Below are 26,059 nucleotides of genomic sequence, written 5' to 3'. Positions count from 1 at the left end.
TCCACAAATATTACTTATTTCTTTCTCTTTTGTTTAGTCATGCTTCTGTTTTATTTCTTTTATTATTCGAAAAAAAAATGTATTCCCAGTTTCTAAATTTAGTTCACCCCGTATAGGTTAATTTTCATTAACGAATTTTTCTACTTTCATATTCTTTTAACGTTATCTCTCTTTTTGGGTTTCATTTGAAATATAATATTTAAATTTTACCCATTTTTATTCGTTTTATCTGTTTACCGCCCGCTTCGCAAAATTCCAAATATGGTTTCTCGCCAACGTTGGCTCACTTTTACTCTTGTGTTGGCAGTTAGTTAAAAATAATTTAAAAACAGAATTCAAAGTACTCAATATACAATACTGTTGTATACATTTTATTGTAATCGGGGGGGGGGCGATGAAAATTATGATTGAAAACTGGGCCGCGAATACTGAAAGGTTGAGAAACGCTGATATACACACAGAGAGAGAAAACCATTTTTTTTTAAAAAAACTAACTGTTAGAATAAGTATATTCAACTTCCACACCAACGTGTGGACAGTGCAATATAGTGATCAGAACAGAATGAATGACGCTTGTGTTGCGGATTCTCGGTTCGTGTTGTGCTTTTAGCTTCATTTTTTAAAATTTATGTATTATTATTTAAAATTTTTGCTTTTTAAATTTATTTATATAAACATCTTTCATAAACAATGCAATATTACACACACACACACACACACACACACACACACACACACACACACACACACACACACACACACACACACACACACAAAACATTTTTTTCATAACTAACTATTTGGGCCTTTTTCTATCTGCTCTCATCCTGACAATGCTATACAGTGCCACCTCGGATCCGATTTCACCCTGATAAAACTGAGTGCAAGTTCAAAAATGTAAGAGATGATAGATAAATTGTAAAATGAATACTGTAATATAGCGCATTGTTTCGAATAATATGCATTATGCTAAGTGCATTCAGGATTTTTTCATTTAAGTGACCAGTTCATACTTAGGTAAGATTGAAAAACATACATTCATAGGCTATTAGTATTTGATTCGTATGTAAATATTTTCTCAGAAAAAAAAAACACAACTTATAAAAATTAAAAAAAGAAAAAGTCCTGAGTGAAGCTCTATTTTCCAGATATTTATTAGTATTAATACAGGAGTCGAATCCGCCTGGTTGCTGAGATTAATTTAGTCATGACAACCGAATTTAAATACATTTTATTTCAACAAAAGTATAATAAAAATAAATATCTGTAGTGCAGTGAAGATCATTAAGATCCGTGCAATGGAAGCAAGAGAATGTATGTTTTCAGGAACATTTCTTTAATGATCACAATTCACACAAAACAAACAAAAACACGAAAAACAAGACAAGACACTAAGGAGCGCACCTCAGTAACAGAACAGCATCTCCCCTCATTATAATTACAATCGCAATGCACTATGGGATGCGTTCCTAATCAAGCATCGCCATCGATTATCCAAAAGAGAAAATAGAGTAATGTAATTGCTTCATATCTACAAAAATATGAGTAAGAGATACAGCATACTGATTGGCTGACTATCTTTCAAAGAGGTGAAATCGCTGCAATTTCTGAGGATGATGGCAGTACCAAATTTTCGCGAAAATGGTGGGTGATGAAAGGCAAACGAATCTTGATACTCAATTTTCAAAATTGAAAGTTTTTAGCAATTACTTTCTATTCAGATTCGAGATTATAAAAATGTGAAAACTTAGGCTAGAAATCAAAACTCTTTTTAAAGTATGAGATAAATATTTATTTTTTTAAATGCATCAATTAGATCAAGTTATTACTTAAGACAAAGAATTTGCAAAATATACTTACCGGCGTTTCAATTTATTATATAAAGTGCAATCAAACTGAAAATAAAAATAACATTTTAAAGAAAATGGTATGTGACAAAAATGTGTTATATTGCTACTGTTGTTTTATAAAGAATAGAATTAATTATCTTACTGAACAATTGATTAGACACAGAAGGAAAAAACGGGCAAAGAAAAAGGCATTAAAAATCTTTCAAAATGAATATTTTGCGCACAAAAGGTTATTATTTTCAGTAACAAATACCAATGCGTTTTTAATGTTTTTTTAAAATACTGTATAATATGTTAATAGATAATGACTTTTTAATGTGGACTAAGTGATTTGAGGAAATAGGACGGTATTTCCACATATGGTATTTTAGTAACGGCGTTATTTTATCTAACATAAAAACATATTGAAAAGCGAAAAACAAAAACAACAACAAAAAACATACAAACTAACAAACAAAAAACCGGGCATCATAATACGATAATTGTTTCTTTTTTCTTTCAAAATCAGTTGAACCATTAAAAAAAACACAAGTATAGAGAACAAAATGAATTTATGGCCAAATATCATGTGCATCCATGGTCGCTTCTTAATATAATCGCCTTGAAGATTCAGGATTGCCATATCGTGGAACGAATTTTCCATTCTCTATTTGAAAAACGTTGGGCGCCAGTGATATGAGACGGGCTTTAACGTTCCTTTTGAAACTCTACATTAGTATGGAGGTTTTATTTAGTTCAATTCAGTTATATTAACGTCCCGTTTCAAAGTAACACTAGAGCTATTTTAGGATGGACCTCGTAATTTTAAACCACTGTCTGATGACTAGGATGGCACCTGAGCTGAGCTGGCAACTTCCCCCCTTCTCCAAGTTCTAGAGGGTGGATGTTTGGTTCCAGATGGATTTAATGTGCACCAGCTTACACAAAGGTTCTTCGTTGGAATCGGGTCTCAAACGTGAAACCTTCTGGTGGCCTTGCCACTGTGGCCCCGATTTTATTTTGCTACTTTTAAGGAACGAATATGGATATTTAAACATTCATCTTCAAAAGTTGCAATTTCGACATGCAATTCTAGCATTCTTTTCGAATACTTTAATCAACTATTTAAACAAGATCTTCTCTTGCGATAGTCTTGTAGCGTTGTTTTCCTGTTTGGAAAATATGCCTTAAAGGCGATAACTTTTTTTTTTTTTATCTTTCTTCTCAATTTGGCAGTTTTTCTAATAAGGATTGGGGAAACGGATCCATTGATATCACAAGTGCCTGAAACTCCACACTGAATTATGATGAAAAATAACCACGATTGCATATATATTTTGGTCAGAAATTCATTTCGTAGCTTAATCATCTCCAGTCTTGCCGTATTTTAAAGTCCTTCAATGCTTGAGAGGGGGAATTGCTGTCGTATTATTAAAAAGGGTTTTGCGAATAATTGTGTACATTAATAATTAAATCATAAATTATCAAAAGAACGAAATCGGAGAAAAAAAAAGAAAGGAAGAAAATTAAAACCTAGATGCTTTAAGCATTCCCGGAATAAGTAAAAAAACTCAGTATGAAATCATTTAAGAAATGAAATAAATAAATCGTATAAAATGAGAAATGCATAATTAGTTCCCAAAACAAGTAAAAACATGATTTTTCTCACTTTTATGATAAAAATTTAATGAATGCTTTCAGTACCATTTGTATTATACTTGCATTATCTGTAAAATTTTATACTTGGATAATCTGTAAAATTTTACCAATTTTTAACGAATTTACATTAATAATTCTTGATTTGTAATAACCAAAGCCGATTATACGTTTTATCATTTATGCGTCCGACATGCCAATGAAGGACGCTTTATTGTATTTGGTAGTGGAAAAGACTTGATTTACTTTACAAGTTTTAACACGATCATTGCTAAATAATTTTTAAGAAAAAAAAACGATTAACGTTGGTTTAAAAAACAACAAGTTAAGATTTTAATCCTTGTTTATCGTTATTCTCTTTTACGAAACAAGTTTTTATTTCGTAGCAAAATTTGGCGAGATATCATGTTTATTTCAGAATTTTTTTTTTAAACATATGAAGTTGTCTAAGTTGGTTAGAAATTTTATACGTACCCCTCGTCTGCTGAAGTACATAGTCTGAAAAAAAGAAAGAAAAATTAATATGTTTCAATAAAATGGAAATTTCAATGTATAAAAACTAATGAAATGAAATTTAGTTAACATAGCAATAAAAATTGTATTTGTCAACAGATTCCAATAAAAAAAAACGAATATGGAAAAGAGGACAAGTAAGAGTAAACGACTATTTTTAAACTAATAATAGCCACAACTCTTATTCTTTTAATATTTAACTTTTATTTTAATAAAAATTACACACGGCATTATTCAACTGTCGCCTATTCCCTGGAGGAATTGGAATGTAAATGACATAGAAATTAATCGTGGAAATCATTTAGATATATAAAGGGTAATCAGGAATTTGAGGTGATTGACAGAAAGTGATCCGTCCGTTTTTTAGTGATCCGTCAAAATGTGCCAAATTTCATAAATCTATGTTCACCAGTTGGTCCTGTACAGCGTTGTATTTGTGCGCATCTTAATAAATTTGTACAATTTTTTGCCTCATATATTTCACAAAAAATATGCCAGCTTAAAAATATTATCAAGGGACTTGTTGTTGAGAGTGGGGCATTGTTTAAACATTGCTGATTTACAGAGGAAAGAAATATATTTCACTATTGCACAAACTGTCCTCTCCGGCAATAGACAGGAATTGTTAATAAAAGTTAATTTATTTGCTCATTTATTTATAAATATTTTAGGTACTTATTTATTTCTATTCATGTGTATAGAGTGATTAAAAATTCATCTGTTAACTGAAAATCTTTTTTAGAGGATTTAGAGAAAACAAAAACGAACCAAATCTAATTAAAAATGCAAGAGTAGAAGCGCCAATTCCGATGAAATAAAAGATGCAAAAGTGACAAACTAATAATCAGTGAAAATTTTTCGTTTTGCTATCCTTTATAGATTACGAAAGTGCCAGAAAAAGTACCTCCCTCCCATCCTACCGGAACAAAATGGATGATTCTACCATAATACTATTAATACGCCATCGGTCATAAGTAGTAAAATCGAACTCTGTAGTATAATAGCAATTCTCTTAGTGGTACATGTGACAACTCCTCAGGCAGAGGTATATACAGTAAAGAACGATGGATCAGCCGGTCAGTGAACACCATCATTACTATATTCTCCAGTGACACTTTTCATTTCCAAAATTGAAGCACCCTTGGAGAAATATACTTGAACAGTATATGTCTATTTTATGTTACACAAATGTTCAGAATTCGCAGCTTTGAAAATCATGCACAATTCAGAAAGATGACGCGAAGGTTTTCAAATCCTTTCGAAAGAGTTTAGCAATTTTAGAAAATATGCACGCGATAGAGATTCTTAAGACGAAATCGAGATTTCGTAGACCCTTACCTGAGAATACCTATAAGAAATAAATCCAATTAGACGAATGGTCGCTATTAATAAGATTGCAATGTCCTCCAACTCATCCAGTCTGCATTTGCAGTTATATTTTCTGAAAAATTTTGGCTTGTTGGCTTTTTACTATCTCTAAAAGCTTAGGACGATGAATTTTGCATCACTCTGCTTATATAAATTTTCAGTGTTTCAAAAAGTTAAAGAAAACAAAACGAGAAAAACTTACCTCGTTCCATCCTTTGGTGGCACTGGTCTATGGATATCAATATACATATATTAATTCATAGCTAGTTCTAACATACATAATATACATAGTTTATTCTAATCTCTAACAAAATGATAATATAAAAAATATCAGAGAATCGCATTTTTTTTCAATCTCCGATGGACCATAAAAATGCAAAAGCACAGAATGAATTTATCACCAAAAGTTATGTACAAATATAATTACCCTCCGATATAATTACCATGAAGATTCTGGCATTTACCATAACAGTGATCCAAGTGTTCAATCTCCTCTACAAAGAGCATTATCACCAGTGATGTGACCAAATGAATATAGAACATGGATATCTAAACATTCACCTTCCAATCTTGGCGTACTGTTCGGCCAGCTTGTTGCTTAGGGTTTCAATGCCATCGTTTCTTTCGAACCGTTTAATCAACTCAGTGATCAAGATTTTCTATTGCGATAGATTTTTTTTCCTTGTCTGCGTTCATGGAGAATGTGGCTGAGAGCCAAGTGGTTTTCATTTCTTCCTTGAATTGAAGAACTAGCTAAGATGCTAAAATAATAATTCTAGTTTAATGAGAAGTTTCAAAGAAATGTTAAGACCATCTCACATCAGTGGCAGAAATGATTATCGAAGAGATGATAAGACAACGGGCGGCGTCCGGGCCTAGGGGTAGTGTGGCTTCCTCGTGATCTGGGTGTCTTGGGTTTGGGCATGGTTTTTCCTTCCTATGTTTTCTATCTATGAGGGGCGTGAAAGAGCCCCCCTGCAAAAAAGGGGGTTGTGCAAGCGATTCTGTGAGTGCATATGAGATAGAAGTAAGACTTCTGCTTTCGGGTACTCAGGGGTTCTTAATCTCAGAAGCTACCGTAAAACTCGGTTTAAATCGCTGACTTGTGACAGTGACTTGTTTGACAGTGGTCTTGTCTAGGGCAAGTGCATAAGTAACAACATAGGACGCCGGACCCACCCATACGACGCTTGAATCGTTACGATGGTTATGTCGAAAAGTAACCATGATTGTACGTAACTTTTGGTAATAAATTAATATTTTTATTGATATTTTTTCTTTTTTCTTTAGTTTTATGAATCCGTCAGAAGTTAAAAAAAGGCTATTGTATAATTGTCTAAAATTGAGCTTTTAAATAAATAAGTAAATATGTATATATAGTCTACTTTTCTTATGAGCGTATATATATTTTATATATATATAAATATTTATTTTATTTCCTTTATTGAAACGACTGGACTGAAAAAATTATATATATATATATAATAAAAAATATGTATCAAATGTATTAATTAAATTCTAACCATTAAAATGGAATTACAAAACAAAATATCTCAGTAAGTTTTTATATATATTTTATTTTAGATATAAGTTTTTGATTCAAATTTTCTCGTAAATAAATTTAGAAACAATTAAGGAGATTTATCAGTATTACATAAAGCACCATTTAAATATAGTGAGTAATACAAGTGGCGTTGAAATGAAAATGTACGAAACGACACTGTGGGTATAAATGAAAACTTTATTCAAAGTATACACCATAGGCCTGAGCAAACGATCCCATTGATTAACGAACCGAAGGATTCCTTGTTCCCAGAATTCTGTGGTCGTGATGAGACTCAGTCCTTCACAGCGTCTTTGAGTTTGCCATCCGAGTTGAAGCGCTTCCCTTTCAAACGTTTTTTCAGAACCATTGTCTGACTCTCCGATGTGTATTGTGAGACATTCCGAAGACTCCATCAAGACCAAAAAAAAAAAAAAAAAAAAAAAAAAACCGGGGCTATTCATGGAAGGTGTGGTTCTGCTCCATGATAACGCCCGTCCACTCGTCTCCAAGGTCACACACGCGGAACTGGCCAAGTTCGAGTGTTAGCAGCTCAACCATTCGCCTTGCAGCCCGGACATGTCACCCTGCAATTTTCATGTGTTTGGTCCCCTGAAAAAAACATCTGAAAGGGAAGCGCTTCAACTCGGACGGCAAACTCAAGGACGCTGTGAAAGACTGGGTGTCATCACTGCCACAGGAATTCTGGGAACAAGGAATCCTTCGGCTCGTTAATCAATGGGATCGTTGTGCTCAGGCCTATGGTGTATACTTTGAATAAAGTTTTCATTTATACCCACAGTATCGTTTCGTACCTTTTCATTTGAACACCCCTTGTAATTAAATGAATATTTCTTCCAAAAGACCGTTCAGTTACATTTTATGTTTGATGCGCATTTTAGTTATATTGAATGTACGTATTTACAGTTTTCAGCATGAGTGTAGTTCTGTAAAAAGATTAAAAAAAAGCAGCATTACTTTTCCTGATGATAAATCTGACGTAGAATAAATTGTAAGCGATTCACATTGGACTGATTATCAATATATTGCTATATATTACAAATATGAAAAATGTTTTTTTTTTATAAAAATAAAATACAGAGTACCCAATCTAATCATGGACCAATAATTAATTCCTTAAATGTACTTAGGCGTATATTTACAATTGGAATAGAATTGCATTTTATATTGCTTGACTCAATAAAAAATTTTTGCTGGAAAATTACACATTTTTATTGTTTATACAGTTTTCTGATCGTATTAGTCCTGTTATTCCAGATATGAAAACGTTCTAAATTTAAAAAAAAAAAAACACTCCTTTACCAATAAAAGTGAAAGAGCAATGAAGATTTGAACATTGACATTTCAGAAGATTTCAGATTATTTCAATGACAGCTTCGAAGATCTACCAATCCTGGCGCAGTGCTTCCGCGACACAGCCATTGATTGGCTTAAAATATTGAAATCGCTTTTCTACTGTAAGTTTTTATGTGGCGTCTATTTCTTTTTGTATTAGTTTTATATCCTGTATAGTTGAAAAACAATTTAAGTTAAAACAGTCTCAACGAAGAGACAATATTTAAATATAGTGAGAATTTTTCAGTTAAAAAATATATTATTTTCCCTTCTGTTGCTTTTTTAATATTATCAGATATAAATATTACACGTTAAATTCTTTCTTAATTTAGCACATTCGTTTTGGGGCTGTTAAATACCCGTTTATGTATATAGAACAATCAAAATTTACTGCTCCTTAAGCAAGAGCGTTTCGTATAGGAAATTTTATATAAGGGCAAAATATATTATGTTAATAAATTCAAACAGTAAGTCAATATTTTTAGATATACAAAAATCTTGCTTGGTATCTTTCACTTATTTATAAATAAAAAAAAATACCACTAAAATGATATATATATTTTGAAATTTACATTTATGGATATATATTAATAATTTATTGATTTGTACAAAGAATGCCCCATTTCGTTGTATAAAATAGTCACTCTTAGTGGTATACATTTTATGAAAGAGAAAATTGAAAGATTGCACTCACCAGCTGTTTTTTAACATGTACCAATTTCTCTTCAACTTTCACATCATACACTATCGAACTAGAAAAAAAAAAGAATTAAAAAAATCTTATATGTTTGCTCGTGAAAACTAATTATATAGAACTATGCACATAGTAATTACAAAAAAAAAAAAAAAAAAAAAAAAAAAAAAAGATTTGAACTTTATTTGATTTAGACGTTGTATATCATTTTTTCTGTTTTAGGCCTGAAAAACTTATTCTAAATTATTTTTCATTCTGCCAAACAAATCATTATTTGAATTTAAAGAAACCTTCTCATAGAATAGAATATCGTGTGATACGGATTTGTTATAAATGTATTTCTTTATTTCTTTTGATTCAGTCTTGGAATGGAAAAATTCAGTCAGAATGAAATTTTGAAATTTATTTTATCAATTACGTTCTGAAGCATTAGAGCTACGAAAATGTTACATTTGAGTGTGTCCAATAAAAATACAATATCAGAAGAAAAAAAATTAACTACTTATTTAAATTTAATTTCGATTCATTATAAGTGGTGCCATCTGGTAAACAATATGAGAATAATTTATTACAATATTCTATGATAATTATATTAATCAAATATAAAATATATTTAATTAAAAAAATAAAAATAAAAAATGCAAGTATTTATTACCTGTTAAAATATAGTCCGAAATCTTACTGTAAGGTAATTCATTATACTGTGCATCAAAAGAAAGGAATTCGTAAGCCTCGTTTAAAAATTAGATTATATTAAGAAAGTGATAAAAATTCCGGTTTACTTAACATCTGTGCCATAATATTGGTTAAAAAAAATCCTTTTTTAAATGTTAGTACTAGGGATTGCAATACCGGAGCAAAATTTCAAAACCGGTATTCGGTATTTTTTAAATCTGAATACCGGGATACCGGTTTTAATACCGTTATTAGAAATTTTGGAAAAAGAAAGAAAACACAGGTGTTTCTTTTTTTTATTTGCCAGTTCTGTTAGAGAGTGTAAATATCACAAAAAAATAATTTGTAACTTATAAATTATAACAGTATATAATCACAAAAAATTAAAGAAACATCTTATTTATTTAAATCATAAAAAAAGTGTAAATATCACGATTCAGTTTGTGGTACTATTACAAATTTTTGAAATATGATCTAAAAAAACATAAAAAACCTAATGCATCAATTGTACTGTCATTAAACCTGAAAAGTAATTTTGTGTAAAAATGATCAGCTGTCGAAAACGCTCTTTCGGCATCTACGCTAGTTGGTGGTACTGTTAGCAATGCACGATGTACTTTTTCCAAGTATTTACCTCTAAATCCCTCATCTTCAAATAAATCGATTTCTCGTCCGATGGTTTTGGATATAGCTGATTTCTGTATTCTATTTTGGTTCGTTGAATTTTTTTTATTTATCGCTAATTCTAATTTTTGTTCAAGAGACAATTCCTTTTCACTATCGACAGTAGTGACATCATAATCTTCGATAATTGAACCGAATTCTGAATGTGGATAGGTTTGTGGGAAAAATTTTTTAAGAAACTTTACTCTAACTTAATCAGATTTGAATTGGTTATTTTCTTTTCTTCTTTTCATTTTCATTTTTAAAATCATTAGAATTATGTAAATATCGTAAGACATTTTCTATTTCGGTATCCCTTTCTTCTGTGCGATTTTTCAATGTAATATATAATTCTTCAGATAGTGATGTGTGCTGTTCTTTCAGTAACTGCAATATGAAATTTATTGTTGCATTAGCTGTAATTAAATTAGAATCTCACCAACATAATGCCTTAATAGTCAGTTTTATTGGAAGTAGACCTGATATAGTTCTGGATATTAAGTCGAATTCACTATCTGAAAAATTAATTTACAGGTTTAAGTCGATTATTGCTTTTTGGATTGGATTTCTCAGTTTCAAAAATCGTTCCATCATTAGGAGTAAACTCTTCCAACGTGTTTTAGAACCTAATATTAACATATATTCTGTTTTATTTTCAGTTAGTATATATTTTAGTAATATATCCTTTTTATAGGGGAACGTTTAAATATTTTAATAATTTTTCGAACTTTATAAATTATAGGGAGCAGATAGTGATAGATAGGTTAATATAGCAGATAGATAGATTAATATTTCATCCTCATTAGCAATATCTTCTTCAACAATTACATTGTCATTATCTTCATTGTCAATATCACTCTCACTCTTACTCTTTTCAAAGTCGGAATCCGAAGTTTCTATATCCACAGTATTTGGATTCTTCTGTTCTTTATATTTTTGGTATAATACATCTATTACTCCTAATTGAATTCCATGTGCATAGCACAACTTCTGATTTGCACCAATCAACTTTCCAACTTTTATCATAATTGTTGCTCCATCAGTCGTTATGGATACAATATTTTCTTTCAGGGATAATCCATATCTCGCTGATTTAGATTTAAGCAATTAATTAAGCCATTAATTAGCTAATTAATTGCCCCCGTTAGGGAGACATAAAAACAAAAACGTATACTATATTGCTATGTTCGCGATACCTGAACATATAGTGGAGACAATTTTAAAAATTTCTAGTAAATACCGAAAAACCGGTATTTAAACTTGTGAATACCGGTATTACAAAATTGTACAAATGGCTCAAAATACCGGTATTCGGTATTCCGGTATACCGGTATTGCAATCCCTAGTTAGTACGCTGACAAGAATAGATACTTTTATTATTATATTTCATTTTTAATATTTTAAGCATTACTTTTTAGAGAAAATATGAAACTTTTCACCGATACACAGGGTTTCAATTTTTTTTATTTTATTTCAATTTCACTTCACCTATAATAATTACATCTCAATCCATAGCACTGACATATAAACAAAACATATACCATAAAAAAAAAGAGAATGGTGAATTATAAATGTCTTCAAAGATTAAATTTAACCAAATAGAGCACATTCTTATTTTCTCGTAAATTTAATTTGTTAGATGATATGAAAACTAAATGTTTTCCTTGCAAATTGCTAAAATTTTGCCTTCTTGTATCTGAAGTACATATAAAAAGAGAATATGTTGCAATTGCTTAAACATTTGATCACAAAATTTTGACAAATCTCTATATATTAGTCCTTTCTGAGTCTGAAAAGAATTCTTCTCGTCAAAAGATATTAGACAATGAGATTGTGATGTTAAAAAGTAAAATCGGTAATTTAACTAATCAAATATCAATTGATAGGGAACCTTTAGGAAATGATCCACGCCGGGACATATGGGGATTGTGTTGCTGAGAGAAATGTGCCTCCCTCTGTTGTTAAGCAGTTTATCTAATTACCGTTCTTTTTAGTATCCTGAGACTAGTACTTTCGAAGGATCTTGCTTCTCAAACAAATGATGTGCAGTAAGACGAGCGCAGTGCGCTAGATGTATTTCTGCTTGTTATTTTGGAACACAAAGTTTTATTTTGATTCGAAACTTTTGTATTGATTGTTCATATGCCTAATTAAAGTATTATAAAACTAAGAATATTTTATATTCTGCCATTAAAAATTGTTATAATTATATCATTAAAAACTCAATAACAAATAAAAAGAGATATTTTAACATAAATCTAAAGTATTTCAAAGTAAATTTATCCCTTTTTGGCAATTTTTCGAATATTTACTATTTGTTATTAGGCTTGTAAATCCGCAAATAATCTTTTATTTAATTATTGTTAAATGCAAGCTTTTCTTACTTCATGCTTCACTTTAACCTTATTTTGGTAAAATAAACGTTTCTTGACGAATGTGCAAAAGTGCAGAGGTTTCTGTATCCGAGGATGGACAGAGTATAAAGGGAGATTGGTAAACAATCAGGGTTGTAATAGATACCTAAATATCCAAAAAAATGCAACACAAAAACAGCTACGTGCTAGTAATAAGAAGTATTATACACTGATGAGCGTGAAAAACTGGCATAAGCAGGTCATATGCAGATAATGGTGGTATTCTACCAATCAGCGAACGCGATGGTGTCGAGAGTGCGTATATAAGATAACAGATGTCTTAAGAGACTATTACATCGATTCTTGTTATTACAATGGCAGGCTATCAAGATTTAAGTGATTTTCAACGGGGACTTATCGTCGGCACACGAGAGATGATGCACAGCATTTCCGAAGTAGCAATGAAATTTGGATTTTTGCACACGAAAAGAATCGCTACACGAGATAGACGTTCAACACTTACTCAAACTGCTGCGGATTTGAATGAAGGCCCATCAACAAGTGTCAGGGCACGCACCGTGCAACGTATTCTGATTGATATGGATTTTCGCAGCCGCGGACCAACTCGCGTACCATTTCTGATTGAGCAGCACAAAGCTCTGCGTCTTTCCTGTGTTCTCCAACATTGTCTTAATGGTTAGAGAAACGTTATCTGGTCTGACGAGTCATGTCACCAATTGTATCTGGCGGATGACCATTACGCGTGTGGACAAAGACCCCATGAATCTATGTATCCTTCATGCCTAGAAGGAGTTATACAAGCTACTGAAGAATCTGTGATGGTATAAGGCGTGTGTATTTGGTTTGAAATGGGACAGTTGATATGTCAAGACTCGTCCATGACAGGTCAACGGTACGTTAATAAACTTTCCGACCAGCTGAATCCATTCGTGTTCTGTGTGCATTCTGACTGGACGTGGACAATTCCAACATGATAATGAGCCACCCCACAGGCCAACAGTAGCTACCGAGTAGTTTGAGGAGCATTTTTTTGAATTTCGTTCCCTCTCTTGGCCACCTAATTCCCCTGACATGAACATTATCGAGCATATCCGGGATGTCTTGCAACGTGCTCACCTTAGAAGAGCTCTACCAGATCTCACTCCCATGGCTTTGTGGACTGTCCTGCTGGAATCATGGTGTGAACTGTCTACAGAATATCTCCACAAATTAACTGAATTCATGCCACGCCTTATTGCGGCACTTCTACGCGTCCGTGGGAGCTCTACACGATATTAGATTGGTGTACCAGTTTTTCTGGCACTTCAGTGCACTTAACCACAGCCAAATTTAAGAAAGGAAGCAAGAAAAAATAGCCAATTACATAGAAATGAAGTAAATATCTTAGTTTTTTCCGGTATTAATAAAATTAGGAAATTTTTCAAAAACTTAGAGAAATTAGTGCAAATTGTTGTGCAAAAAATTAGCTCAAAGAATTTCCTCTAATCGTATCAGAAGCCCAGTAAATTAAAGAGCGGAAACCAAAAAAGAACTTTATGATGATGATGTCGTGTCCGTGTTACCACGGAAAGGGAGGTTGCAGTAACTTCTCAGGGTAAGGACCCCCTGAGCACCCGAAGACAGAAGTCTGCTAGCTCATATGAAGACGAGACACACATTCGCTTGCACAACCCCCTTTTACAGGGGGCCATTTTCACACACCTCACAGATAGAACACAGGGGAGGAACAAAAAGGCCCGAACCAGGACTCGAGCCTCGGACGCCTAGATCAAGGGAAAGACGCGCTACCCTAGGCCAGGAAGCCAGCAAATGAACTTAATCAATACATCATTGTTTTAAATTAAAAATTAGAAAAGTGTCATTTTCGTTGCTCCAAACTAGCCAAAAATGATCCTTCGAAATCATTTGAAGATAATATGCATTTTTCTTAAAAACTACATAAAAAAAGACAATATTTTACTCCGGATTAACCCAATTTCATTAGAGTTGGATTTTTAGTCACAGTGAGGAAAGTCATGGCTTCGCCGAGATCACCTTAGGGCATTTAGTTTTTGGTCTTCAGCCGGTTCAGATCAATTTATTCAAAGTCAACCTTTCTAACGGACAGCGCGGACCGAGGATAAGCCCCTTCCAGTGCTAGGAGCTCCGTCACTTCTTAGTCACTCAGGTCTGACAGGAGAAATGTAGTCGCTGACAAAGTTTAATTTATATGCTGTTAAAGTGAGTGAAAGTCTAATTAGAACTCTAGTACTAGATTAATGTTAATTTTCTTCACTTTAGTTCTATCTCATAGTAGCAATTTTAATATGCTGCTGTTAATTTATATGATTTTAAATGTATTTTTTTGTGTTTATTTCTGTTGTAAGCAGGATTTAAGCTGCAGTTAATTATCCCAGGGTTATTAATTAGGGTTTGAGTTATCTCTTAGCTAACTTCAAAAGTGGAACGTTTATTTAATTAAACTATATATTATATAATTTCTCTTAAAGTTAAAATATTGTTTGATAGTTGAATATTCTCAATAAAGAATTAAACATTTAATATAATAGAAATAAAGCTGCTAATATAGTATGTTTATTGAAAAACATGTTATACTTTACTGTTACAAGATAGATTAGAATATTAAACACTTACTGACAGGGTTGGTTGTAATACTGTAGTAGATTTGTACAGTTACGTCCAATCTTCGTTATATCTGTAATATGTAAAATAAGTTTTTATATAAGTTATCTATTACCGCAAAAGATGTTTTTCAAAATTTTATGTCAATAATCAAAAAGTAAGTAATCTGATATATTCTATTCTAAATTAAAATTTTTAACTTTTAATTCTAGTACTAATTATACAAAGTGTTGCGTTTCAGTATCATGACTACTTGGAAGAATAGAGCATATGCAGACGACTCGGAATGACTTGCAAATGCTGAGAAGGAAATGCTTGTAGAACACAGTAGATGGTATTCCCGAGCATTTCCTAAGAAAATTTTCATTTTAGCATTTCATAACAAGATTTAATGCTCATAGCCAATGCTATCTCAGTTGTTCAAATTGTACAAAATATGAGCATTAACCAATGATGTCAGAGTTGACGTCAGTATATCCAAAATGCATAGTTCATTTGAAAAAAAAAAATATAGGAGTCACCTTCACAGGCGACTCCAGTCAAGCAATACATTTTGACTGAAGCAACAATAAAGAAGCGCTTTACACATATTTTTCACATGCCCCTTCCCTCCTCCCCCCAAAAGAGAGAACAAGCAAGTAAATGTGTAATTATTTTTTGATTAAAAAGGATAATAAAACCTTGATATTATCAACAATTGAAATGCTGATATGCATATTTGGGAAAGGGAAAAGTTTTTTGTTTTACTTTTTTATATGAACTATGTATATTAAATTTAAATTTTGAGTCTGCTGACTTCAGCTGTGACATCATTAATTATGATCCCTGTCTCTTCATGCTAACTCTATAAGGTAATTATGATCACTGAATTTCATGATGGAATGCTGAAATAAAGAGTCCCTTAGAGAACGCTCGCGAGTTCTGCGCACATGTAATGCCATCTACTGTTTGGTTCCAATCTAGAAATGATATGCGATTCTGAGATGTCTAGATTCAGCTGGTTCTGAGACATCCCAAGCAACCAACTGAAAAATTGTTGCCACACTATTCTTCATGGTAGAACTTTTTCGTTTCTCTTGCAGATGCTGTGTAAGTCAAGAGAAATCTGGTATAAAAGTTAGCATTGGTATATCTTTAAATGAAAAAGAAGCAACTGAAGGAAGAAATGTCATGTTTCTGCAAACTGTCTCAAAGCACAGTAATTTAATTTTTTGACGGCAGAAGGTGTTAACGGAAACCGTCGTTATTGGAAAGGACATTTACGTTGAATGTTCAGGAGTTTGTGTATACTTTGTAGCTCAGTTTTTCGATGAGGAAAGGATTTTAATAATGATCCGTAAGTACAGCTGACATGCGATGACTGGGTAGTCCTCAAGAAGAGTGGATGCCAAATGGACTACTACGCATGCAAACAATGGCGATTCATCTATTAGGGTGGTAGAGCGCAGAAATCAATGAGCTCATTTTTAAAAAGTTAAATGTTCCCTTTTTTATCGAATTTCTTTATTTTTTCACTTTGAGACTTCAATGCTCTTTGCCTATTTTGTCATTCTGAGAGTTCGAAGATCAACGAAAATGAATCAAAGTTTTAAAAGTGTGAAAATAGAGGCTGTAAATGAACCAATAAGCAAGAGATACGAATGTTCTGACGGGCCAATGGTTCAAGCGCTGATAATTTTTTCCCTCCTAACATCCAAGTTTCGCTTCGGTCCTCTCGCTTTAATTTTCCGTATTTTTCATTGTATGTTTATGAATTTTAGCCCCATTTTTGTTGCCCCGATAGAAGCAAGTCTGCTTGATTAAATTTTCATTTTCTTTGGTTATAGGTTACGCTTCTAAAGTTTGCACTGAGTAATTTTCTAAAAAACTATTCAGATGAAAATTTTCATGAGAGATCAGTTATTATTACTAAATGCAAAACGGAATAAGCATTCCAGATCATTGAATACACAGCTTATTTGATATTCATTTCCGGATACGCATTATCTTGTTGATTAGGCAAAGACGAAATTATGTATGAGGTGGAAGAGTTCAATATTTGAATAATCACTTCACCATTGACATTATATTTTTTATTAACAAAATTATAAAATTCGTCTATCGTCTATCATATAATTATCATAAATGTCTATCATATCAGAGCAAAAATGAGGAAAAACCAATGAAAAATTTATCCCTGTGATTATATACTGTGAGATTTTGATAGGGATTTCCTGCACATGTCGACAACAGGCAAGGGAATCATAGGGGATCTTTTAGAAGAATTCGTTTAGGTCAGCAATTTTTTATCCCTTCACTCAGAGCATGGGAAGCACTGACCAAAGCATTTTTATAGAGCTTTCTGTTGTATTAATTAAATAGAAAATGTGGAATGTGATCAGGAAATAAGAGAATATTTTAGAATGAAGTTAATTTGAATGAAGATGCTGAATTGAGCTAAAATTAGGTAATTAATTAAGTTTAAATTAGATTATATATATACATATAGCCACCACTGCTGTATCTGTTAACGGCGGAGAAATTCAACTTTTGTATTTTGACGTCTCTTCGCATGTGGTTTGTAATATGTAAATGCATATTGAAGTTCGGACCAGTTCGAAGTTCCTGTTTTGTACATAATAGCTTGATTTCTCAAATATTAAAAATTGAAAATAGATTGAATATTTTGCAAGTAATAAATAAGTAATATACTCACTGGTGCAAGTTTCACAGAATTTGCAAACTTTTTCATCATGTGGATAGTCTACTGTGATCGGTACACATCCTAATTGTCGTAGCGTTTCATTCAATTTACATTCTTGGATAACCATCTGCAATAAAAAAAATTGAATGATTACGAACGTCATCTATATAATTTTTTTATTCAGGTTTCGGTCAAAACTGTATATCATTTTTACTAAAACACACACACACACACACATACACACACACACACAAACACGCACACACACACACACACGCACGCACGCACACACTCACACACGCACACGCACACGCACACACACACACACACTCACACACGCGCGCACACACTCACACACGCACGCACACACGCACGCACACACGCACGCACACACGCACGCACACACACACACACACACACTCACACACGCACACGCACACACACACACGCACGCATACACAAAACACAAAATAACAGCTGACTGGTCAAAAGCATTTGTACATGTTGGGAAGATACCCGAAATTTCTGGATATTATTTTCCCGTGTAGAAACTTTCTGTAATAAAAATTTACTGTCGCCGCATCGCCAAAATTGCTGTCAAATCGTCAGACTCGTCAGCTAAAAATCTCTTCATATAGCAGAATATCCACAATTCCCAGAATTTGTAAAAATGTTTTAGATCAACTGGAATTAGAATTACCAAAGGTGTAATTAACCTATAATCTAATAACAAATTGAGTACACATTCTTTGTGTCAATTTCTGATATCACTCCGTTTCTCATTCAAAAGTTTGTGATTCAAAATTAAATGGCATAGCGCATTTGATATGTATTACAGGTTGATATCATTTGTCTAAAATTAACTGCTTAAAATGGTTAATGGATCATTTCAAGTTTACTTAGGTTTTTAGAGACAAAGGGAGTATTGGCATTTTTTCAAAGATTTTAATAGTTTATTTTAAAATGAAACCAACATTTTAATATCATAAAAACAGGCTTGATATTCTTTCTGTCTAAAAAAAATCGCAAAGAGACAAAAAAAAAAAAAAAAAGAAGTCCAGTGATTCATTTATGAATTTTCAAAATGATAAATGAACAAAACAGATAATTTAAAATACTTTCCTTGACGATTTAACATTAATAACATTAATTAGAATGAGCGTTCGATATCATGTGATCAAACTGTTTTACCGAGCCAGAACTCTATGAATTATCGAGAAAGAATGTCAAACGAAACGATTTAATTCTTAAATGCTCAGTGTACGTTAGTAATATATTTATATGATTTTCATTCTTAGATTTATATAATGTTTTATGTGCAAAATCGTTTCAATTCTTTTGTTTTCCTCTCTTGTATTGATTTTGAAGCATTACAGATATTATCAGAAAAGAATCAAAACCGATTTTGACGAGGAACAAGAAAAAGTAGACTAATATTTTATTTAATTATTGTAAGAATAATTAATTTCTATTCCTTCTAATAGCAGAAAAAGAAAAAAACTTTAAAATTCTAGACAAGAGTTTCTTTTCTATCTTTCAAACAAAATATGGAAAATCGAATATATAAGTTTGAGAAAAGTAATGAAATATACAAAGAGAACGAAATTAATGCATGAGTAATGAGTATCTAATTATTGAGTTACATTCTGAAATAAATCATCATATATTAACAACGTACTTTATATTAACAACTTACGATTTGATTCAGTGGCCCAACTCCACCACGTGCTCTCCATTCTGGCATATAATCTGTGCAGTTGGTTTGATAAGGAGGAGGCAACAAATGCTTTTCACTCTAGGAAAAAAAAATAGAAGAAAAGGAATTCGAACATATTGAAAGATTTTATCAAGCGTTTGTTAACATTTGATGGAATTTGCGTTCAAAACTTTTATTTGTCAGTATTATTCATATAGTTCATATGAAAAGGCCCATGATTTACAGTTCAGTTTTATCAGTAGATGGAAGGTTTTTACTGGATATTGATATCTTAATTACGAGCCATAAAAAATGGTGAAGGTAATACTTCTGTAGCATTTCATTCTCCAACTTTTCCTCCGAATTATCGTTTGAGCGTACATGGATTTAACATTCAGTAGCTTTAAGCAGCAGGAGTTTAGTATTTTCCCTTTCTTGATTATAATCTTGGAAAAAATTCGAACTTCAGATTTTGACGAATCTCCAAGTTTCAAATCTCACTGAGTTCAAAAACACATTTTCATAACTCTTTTTATTTATGAACAGGATGATTCAAAAGAGTTTTAAGCTCGAAAAATGAAATTTGCTATACGATTTTTATAATTAATTTGTAGATTTCTATCGAATTCTGAACTGAATCCATTCAGAAGTCTGCCTGTCCGGCTATCCGAATATAACCCAACACAATAATTATAAAAAGCGGAAAGATGAATAAAATTTGACGCACAGAATGAAAATCGAAAGTGTACATATCTATCGAATTTCAGACCAAATCCGTCAAATAATTAGTTGATCACAAAAAATTGCTGATTCAATTAAATTCATGTTTTTCAGTCTCATGAAATAAAAAGGTGAATTTTTTTTAAAACATGCATTGCATGTTAAAAGTTTAACAGCCTAAAACAATCAATAATATAGGAAACAAGCTGGTTGCGTAAAACTGATAGCAAAAGTTTTAGTTCCGTTATTCTTTTCAAATTTTTCCAAGTTATAATGTGAAAGTTACTTTCTACATTAAAATAACAACGATGAAACTGCATTTTTTCATTGATTTTTAATTAACTGTTTTCTTGATTATTTAAAGTTTTCTTTCCTAATCAGAGGCAGGAAACAAAGATCTGCTGATAGACTTTTTACTTCTGTGCTGATTTGGTTGGAAAAGAAGAATTATGAAATTATTTTCGCATACTCTAAATCCGAATGGCATCGTTTGAATAAAAAAACTTTTCCAATTTCATTGTTTCCCTTTCTTTTTTTTTTTTAGCACATTTTCATTTTTAGTTATTTGTTTCGATTTTTATTTTTTTGTCATTAACCACACGCTTTCTCATTAATGAAGAAACATGAACATTCAAACTTTTTTATTTTAAATTTTGTTTTCTTAAACTTTATTTAAAGTTTATGTGGTTTTGATTTCGCAGACATTCATTCATGCCATGGTAAAAGGCGCACGAATTTTACTAGTACTAGTTATGAGGGAGCTTTACGTCTGTTTTATTAACTGTTTTTTTTCACAATGGAGAGACCCTATTACCCAAAGCTATTTGAGAATAAACTTTTCACGATTTAAAATGCAAAAAAGAATATTTCGTATTTTAGAATTAACATTTAACTATTCCATCCATATTTATAAGTGTTACTGTTGCAAGAAAGAATTGATAACAATTGTTTTGAGGAAATTTATTTCTTTAATGACTAACCACTTCTTAATTAAGTTTTTAGGGAAAATATAGACACGCAATCAAGATCGTAAAAAGTGTGACTCAGAGAGGAATACTACGAATGAATGGGAATGGTTACAGATTTTTAATAAGTACTTAGGTTCTTACATTTTTAGGTAGATTCCTGAAGGAAGACTACCGATTACAATGGTTTCCATGACAACACTTCGGAAAAAATTTCTTTGCGTACAACGCTTTGCCCATATTATCTTATATACAGGATAATTAGAGAAATTTTGTTCGGATTTTAACTGGCTTGGAATATGTTGTTAGAAATGTAAAAATCTCGGACGAATTCGTAAATGGCTCATCTAGTTAAATGGGTTAGGAAATGGCGGAGGGGGGGGGTTGAAGTTTTTATTATTATTTATTTTTACTGCACCTTTCTTAATATTGAACATAGAAAAATAAATCCACTCAGCAAAATTAGCGCCTCATTAAGACGGGAAAACTTTTGTATTTAAAGTGTTTCAGTAACTGCAATATCTTAGAAGTTAGGGGCCAAAAATGATCTTCAAGCCAAAAATAATTTTCACCTTCCAGTTTGCAGAGAAATTTTATGATTAAACATTGAGACTTAATAGAATTTTTTTTTTTTTTTTTTTTTTTTTTTTTTTTGCATCTCGTGTTTTTATGATTTTGCTTTTTCATCTCCGTATTTTTGGTGAGAAAGTTATATTGAACTGTTTTAGAACATGCATATAAAGGAATTAATCTTTAAATAATTCTTTTTGGTCTTTATAGTAATGACTTTAAAAAAAAATATTTCATTGTAATAAATGCTAAGGAATTTTGTAATCAATTTGTTTTATCAAATTCAATATCGAATGGTACCTCTTATATTGAATCAAAATTTAATTTATTCAGTCTATTAATTAATGATTACATTCTGTAGATATTAAAAAAGTGTATTCGCATCAAAAGTACAAAAGTGTACAAAATTTCAAAACTATAGCACATCGGAAAAGGGAATACAAAGTCAGTTACAAAATTTCTTCATCATAAACATAACAAATTAAAGAAAAAAATCATTTAAAAAAAACAGTGTGAGTTGTCTTCCTAAAGCGTTCTTGCATTCTTTCTAATGAACTTGTTCTACCAGAGAACACCTTAAATGGCATTGGCATAGAATAGTTAAGAAATATTAACTTTTAGCATGAATTTAGCATCTTTACTATAAAACTATGGTGTCATCCTTGGTGAATTATTGGCGATGAATCTCTGGCATGCGTTAATAGTATTCAAAACTCGAATTTGCTTTTTAGACATATTTTCTCAACCGATTGAAACAAAGATTTGACCCAAAACTGCAGTTGTAGTCACAAAATGCCGTATCAAATTTGATATATTTAAATAATGGGGTTTTTGAACTATCGCGTATACATGTTTCTGAAAGTACAGACCGTTAACTTCTTATTTGATTTACTGAAAATTCGACAAGTGGACACTATAGATGGAAATCTGTGTACCGAATTTTATATATCTACAGACAGAATTTTCCAAAAATGTGTTTTTTGTACTAAAAGAGTTCTAAAACATGGAGATTTGTCAAAAATCTCGAGTACGAATTATTCTGACGATTACTATATTTTCTCTATATTACATATACGAGAAGGTAACAAGAAATCATGATGGTTTTGAAATTACTCACTTCTTTTATTTTCACTCTGTAGTTTTTTCCGCCCAAGAAGCCGACTCCCGCAATATATGGACTCCCATAAACGTAAGGAGAATGGATTGCCATTTGCACGGTGGACGAAGAGAAAGAACTGAAAGTCGGGTGCTGTATCTCATCCAAGGAAGCATGGCGATTTCTGAACGAAATGTCTATGTAAAATTGCAGAACAATCTCTGAAATAAAGAGGAGAATGAAATGAAATCTTGACCTGCTATAGCATCTCTACCTTTTAAAACCGTGAAATTATTCCTAAGCAAAGGTACAATAGAGCTTATTATAAAGATAAATTAGCATCAAACCTAAACTTAAAATGAATGCTTTAAATAATAATAATAAAAAAACATCTACATCTGAATAAGCGTTGCCAAACTAATAATTAAAAAACATGAATTCGATAGAATACTAAGCATTCCTTCTTTTACACACAAAGCAGACGATATTCAAATTTCACGGAAATAAAAAAAAATCATAAAATGCAAATTAATACGAGAAAGAAATAATAAATTAGTGAATATTTACAAATAAAAAGATTATTTTCTATATTACAATAGTAAACAATATCGTTGCTGCCGAATTTAAAAATGTTAAAATACGTTAGATGAAAATATAATACAATTTACATATAATACAAATATTGTACAATTTATTTTGAAATTTTACAATTTATTCAAAGTGAAGCATATTGCTTGTTTATTAAAATTACTGATTTATTTGAATAAAAATTATATTTTTAAAAATATAATCTTAATATATATAAATTACGTGTCACGTTGTTTGTCCGCGATGGACTCCTAAACTACTTAACCGATTTTACTCAAATTTGCACACCGTGTGCAGTTTCATCTAACTTAAAAGATAGGATAGTCCTTTTTTTGAATTTTTAATTAGAATTTTAATTATTAATTTAAAACTAACTTTTCCACCAAAAAAGTCTTTTCATTTTCCCCACCGTCAAATGAGTACGGTTTCAGTTTTTTTTCCCAACAGTCACGAGGATTGGCTTAAGATTTTTCGGCTGATTATTTGAAACGATTCTATTTATTTTCTTAATGTTTGATGCATTTAAAATTAAACATTGTTAATGAATCGATCATTCAGATTCATTCTTAAGTACTTTTGAATTAAAATAAAACAGAATAAAGGAAATTAAAAATTTCTAATCTGCATAGCATTACCCCAACTGGCGTAGAAAAACTCACGTATTTGCCTTACAGTAACTGGCGTTGAAAATTCACGCATGCGCATTGTGTTCTGATTGTTGACATGACAACCATTATCAACGGATGATTTAATTTATTTTTAGGTTAGTTGCATGTTTTTGTAATTAAATTGTATTTATGTTAGTTATATATTTTTTTTGTATACGCTTATAATTTTAAGTACATCGTTTTTTTAGTTTTTTTTAAACCTGTTTTCAACCGATTACTTTAAACGATTCGTTTTATTTTCTTAGTGTTTGATGCATTTAAAATTAAACATTGTTAATTAATCGTTCTGGTCATAATGAATCTGAGAATATTTTGTTGACAAATTCTTGAAATATTACATAAATTAGGAAAGATCTTCTTTAGTGTCCATAAAGTTTAAACGCTCAGTGACTGTTTTCAGTGATCATATTACAAAAAAATACTTTGTTTCAGTAAAAAATATTATTATATTAATTGCAGATTAATCCTTTCCATTTTAATTTATAGTATAAATTCTATGGGAACTAACAGAAAATTAGAGAGATACATATTACGTTATGACTGAAGGTGTTTATAATATTATGAGAGAATTATATGACTATCAAAATTTGAAGTTTTAAAATATTTTGATGAAGAAGCTATTAAAGTAGGAATTGCATAAAATAGTTAATTATTAAAATTTTAACGAACATTAAGATTGGCGAACCGGCTGGTCGCCAAAGGCGGCTAGTTACTTATAAAAATTACTTACTGCTTATTTATTGGAGCTTTAATATTTAGCAAAGTTATCAATTAAAAAAAAATCTTTACATCACTTTTTGGTTTAAAAGTCGGAAAAAATATTGTTGCTGTTATTGCATTTCAATAAAGGTATTTCTGTTGCATTCTTTCTTAAACCAAGTCTTTGTTAATTTAAATTTCACGATAAATCAAATTTTTATTGTGTTTGATTTTGCCAAGATTCATTGTACTTCTAAAAGAAATTGTCTATACAATTGAAAATTACATGCTTATATAGAAACTATTATTTCTACTTAAATGTTAGAGATTTTATTGGTTAATTTAGATCAGTATTCGAAAAACTGCTTGTTCACAATTGAGTCTGTTAAAAATGAATAGTGAAACGAATTAAGAAATCAGAGAAAAACTTAGAAATGAAATACTTTTATTTTTGATCAAAATGGACTTACTTTCCGATTTCTTTATTTTCTGAATTTTCAAATTAGGTTGTGACCAGAGGGAGTTTATGGTGTAACAAATACTGGGCGCATTAGCAGAACTATAATAAGAGCCAACTAGAGCATGTTCAGTACTGTAAATACAAAAGATAAAAGCATGAATTACATTATCATGCAATTAGTTCGTGCTTTTTTCCAGTATATCACTGTACTCAATGATTTTCTGTGCTGATATTTATTAAGAATGTTTTGTTTAAAAAATCGATATTTTTATCAGTTATTACATCAATACTTCTATAAGTTTAAATTTGCTCTATCAATATAAAGCAGCAGAGTATTAAAAGTATTTAATTAATTTTTATATGGATAAAGACCATTAAGGTTAAGAGTAAATTTAAAAAAATAGCATGGAGAAAGACAGATGAATCTTAAAACATTAATACAGCACGAATTGCACATTGGAATTTTCTTTAGATTTCTTTTTGTGCTTGTATTTCTTCAACAATTTGAAAGCAGAATTTTGAATCATTCCATGAGCTGTTCGTTTCAGAAAAGTGATATTATCATTTTTAAAGGATTTTTACCTCCCATAAAGGTGATATGCAGTGAGTAAGATGATAGC

The 26,059-nt window shown here is 31.2% G+C and overlaps 1 protein-coding gene across 1 annotated transcript in view; it reads right to left on the bottom strand.

The window, feature by feature from the left end:
• The window catches only part of LOC129971770 (uncharacterized), a 41,550-nt gene that overhangs the window by 8,804 nt on the left and 6,687 nt on the right, over positions 1 to 26,059 (bottom strand). Inside the window, exons 4-12 of the mRNA XM_056085747.1 lie at positions 25,450 to 25,571; positions 23,046 to 23,245; positions 19,674 to 19,772; positions 17,990 to 18,104; positions 15,307 to 15,367; positions 8,960 to 9,017; positions 5,569 to 5,595; positions 3,960 to 3,983; positions 1,861 to 1,895 (exon numbers count right to left, since the gene is read on the bottom strand). Coding sequence (XP_055941722.1) covers positions 1,861 to 1,895; positions 3,960 to 3,983; positions 5,569 to 5,595; positions 8,960 to 9,017; positions 15,307 to 15,367; positions 17,990 to 18,104; positions 19,674 to 19,772; positions 23,046 to 23,245; positions 25,450 to 25,571 — 741 coding nt within the window. The remainder of the gene's footprint in view (positions 1 to 1,860; positions 1,896 to 3,959; positions 3,984 to 5,568; positions 5,596 to 8,959; positions 9,018 to 15,306; positions 15,368 to 17,989; positions 18,105 to 19,673; positions 19,773 to 23,045; positions 23,246 to 25,449; positions 25,572 to 26,059) is intronic.

Source organism: Argiope bruennichi, chromosome 6, assembly GCF_947563725.1.
Source record: "Argiope bruennichi chromosome 6, qqArgBrue1.1, whole genome shotgun sequence".
Classification (NCBI taxonomy): domain Eukaryota; kingdom Metazoa; phylum Arthropoda; class Arachnida; order Araneae; family Araneidae; genus Argiope; species Argiope bruennichi.
Note: the sequence above shows the minus strand (reverse complement) of the source record. Positions and strands in the feature narration are given on the sequence as shown.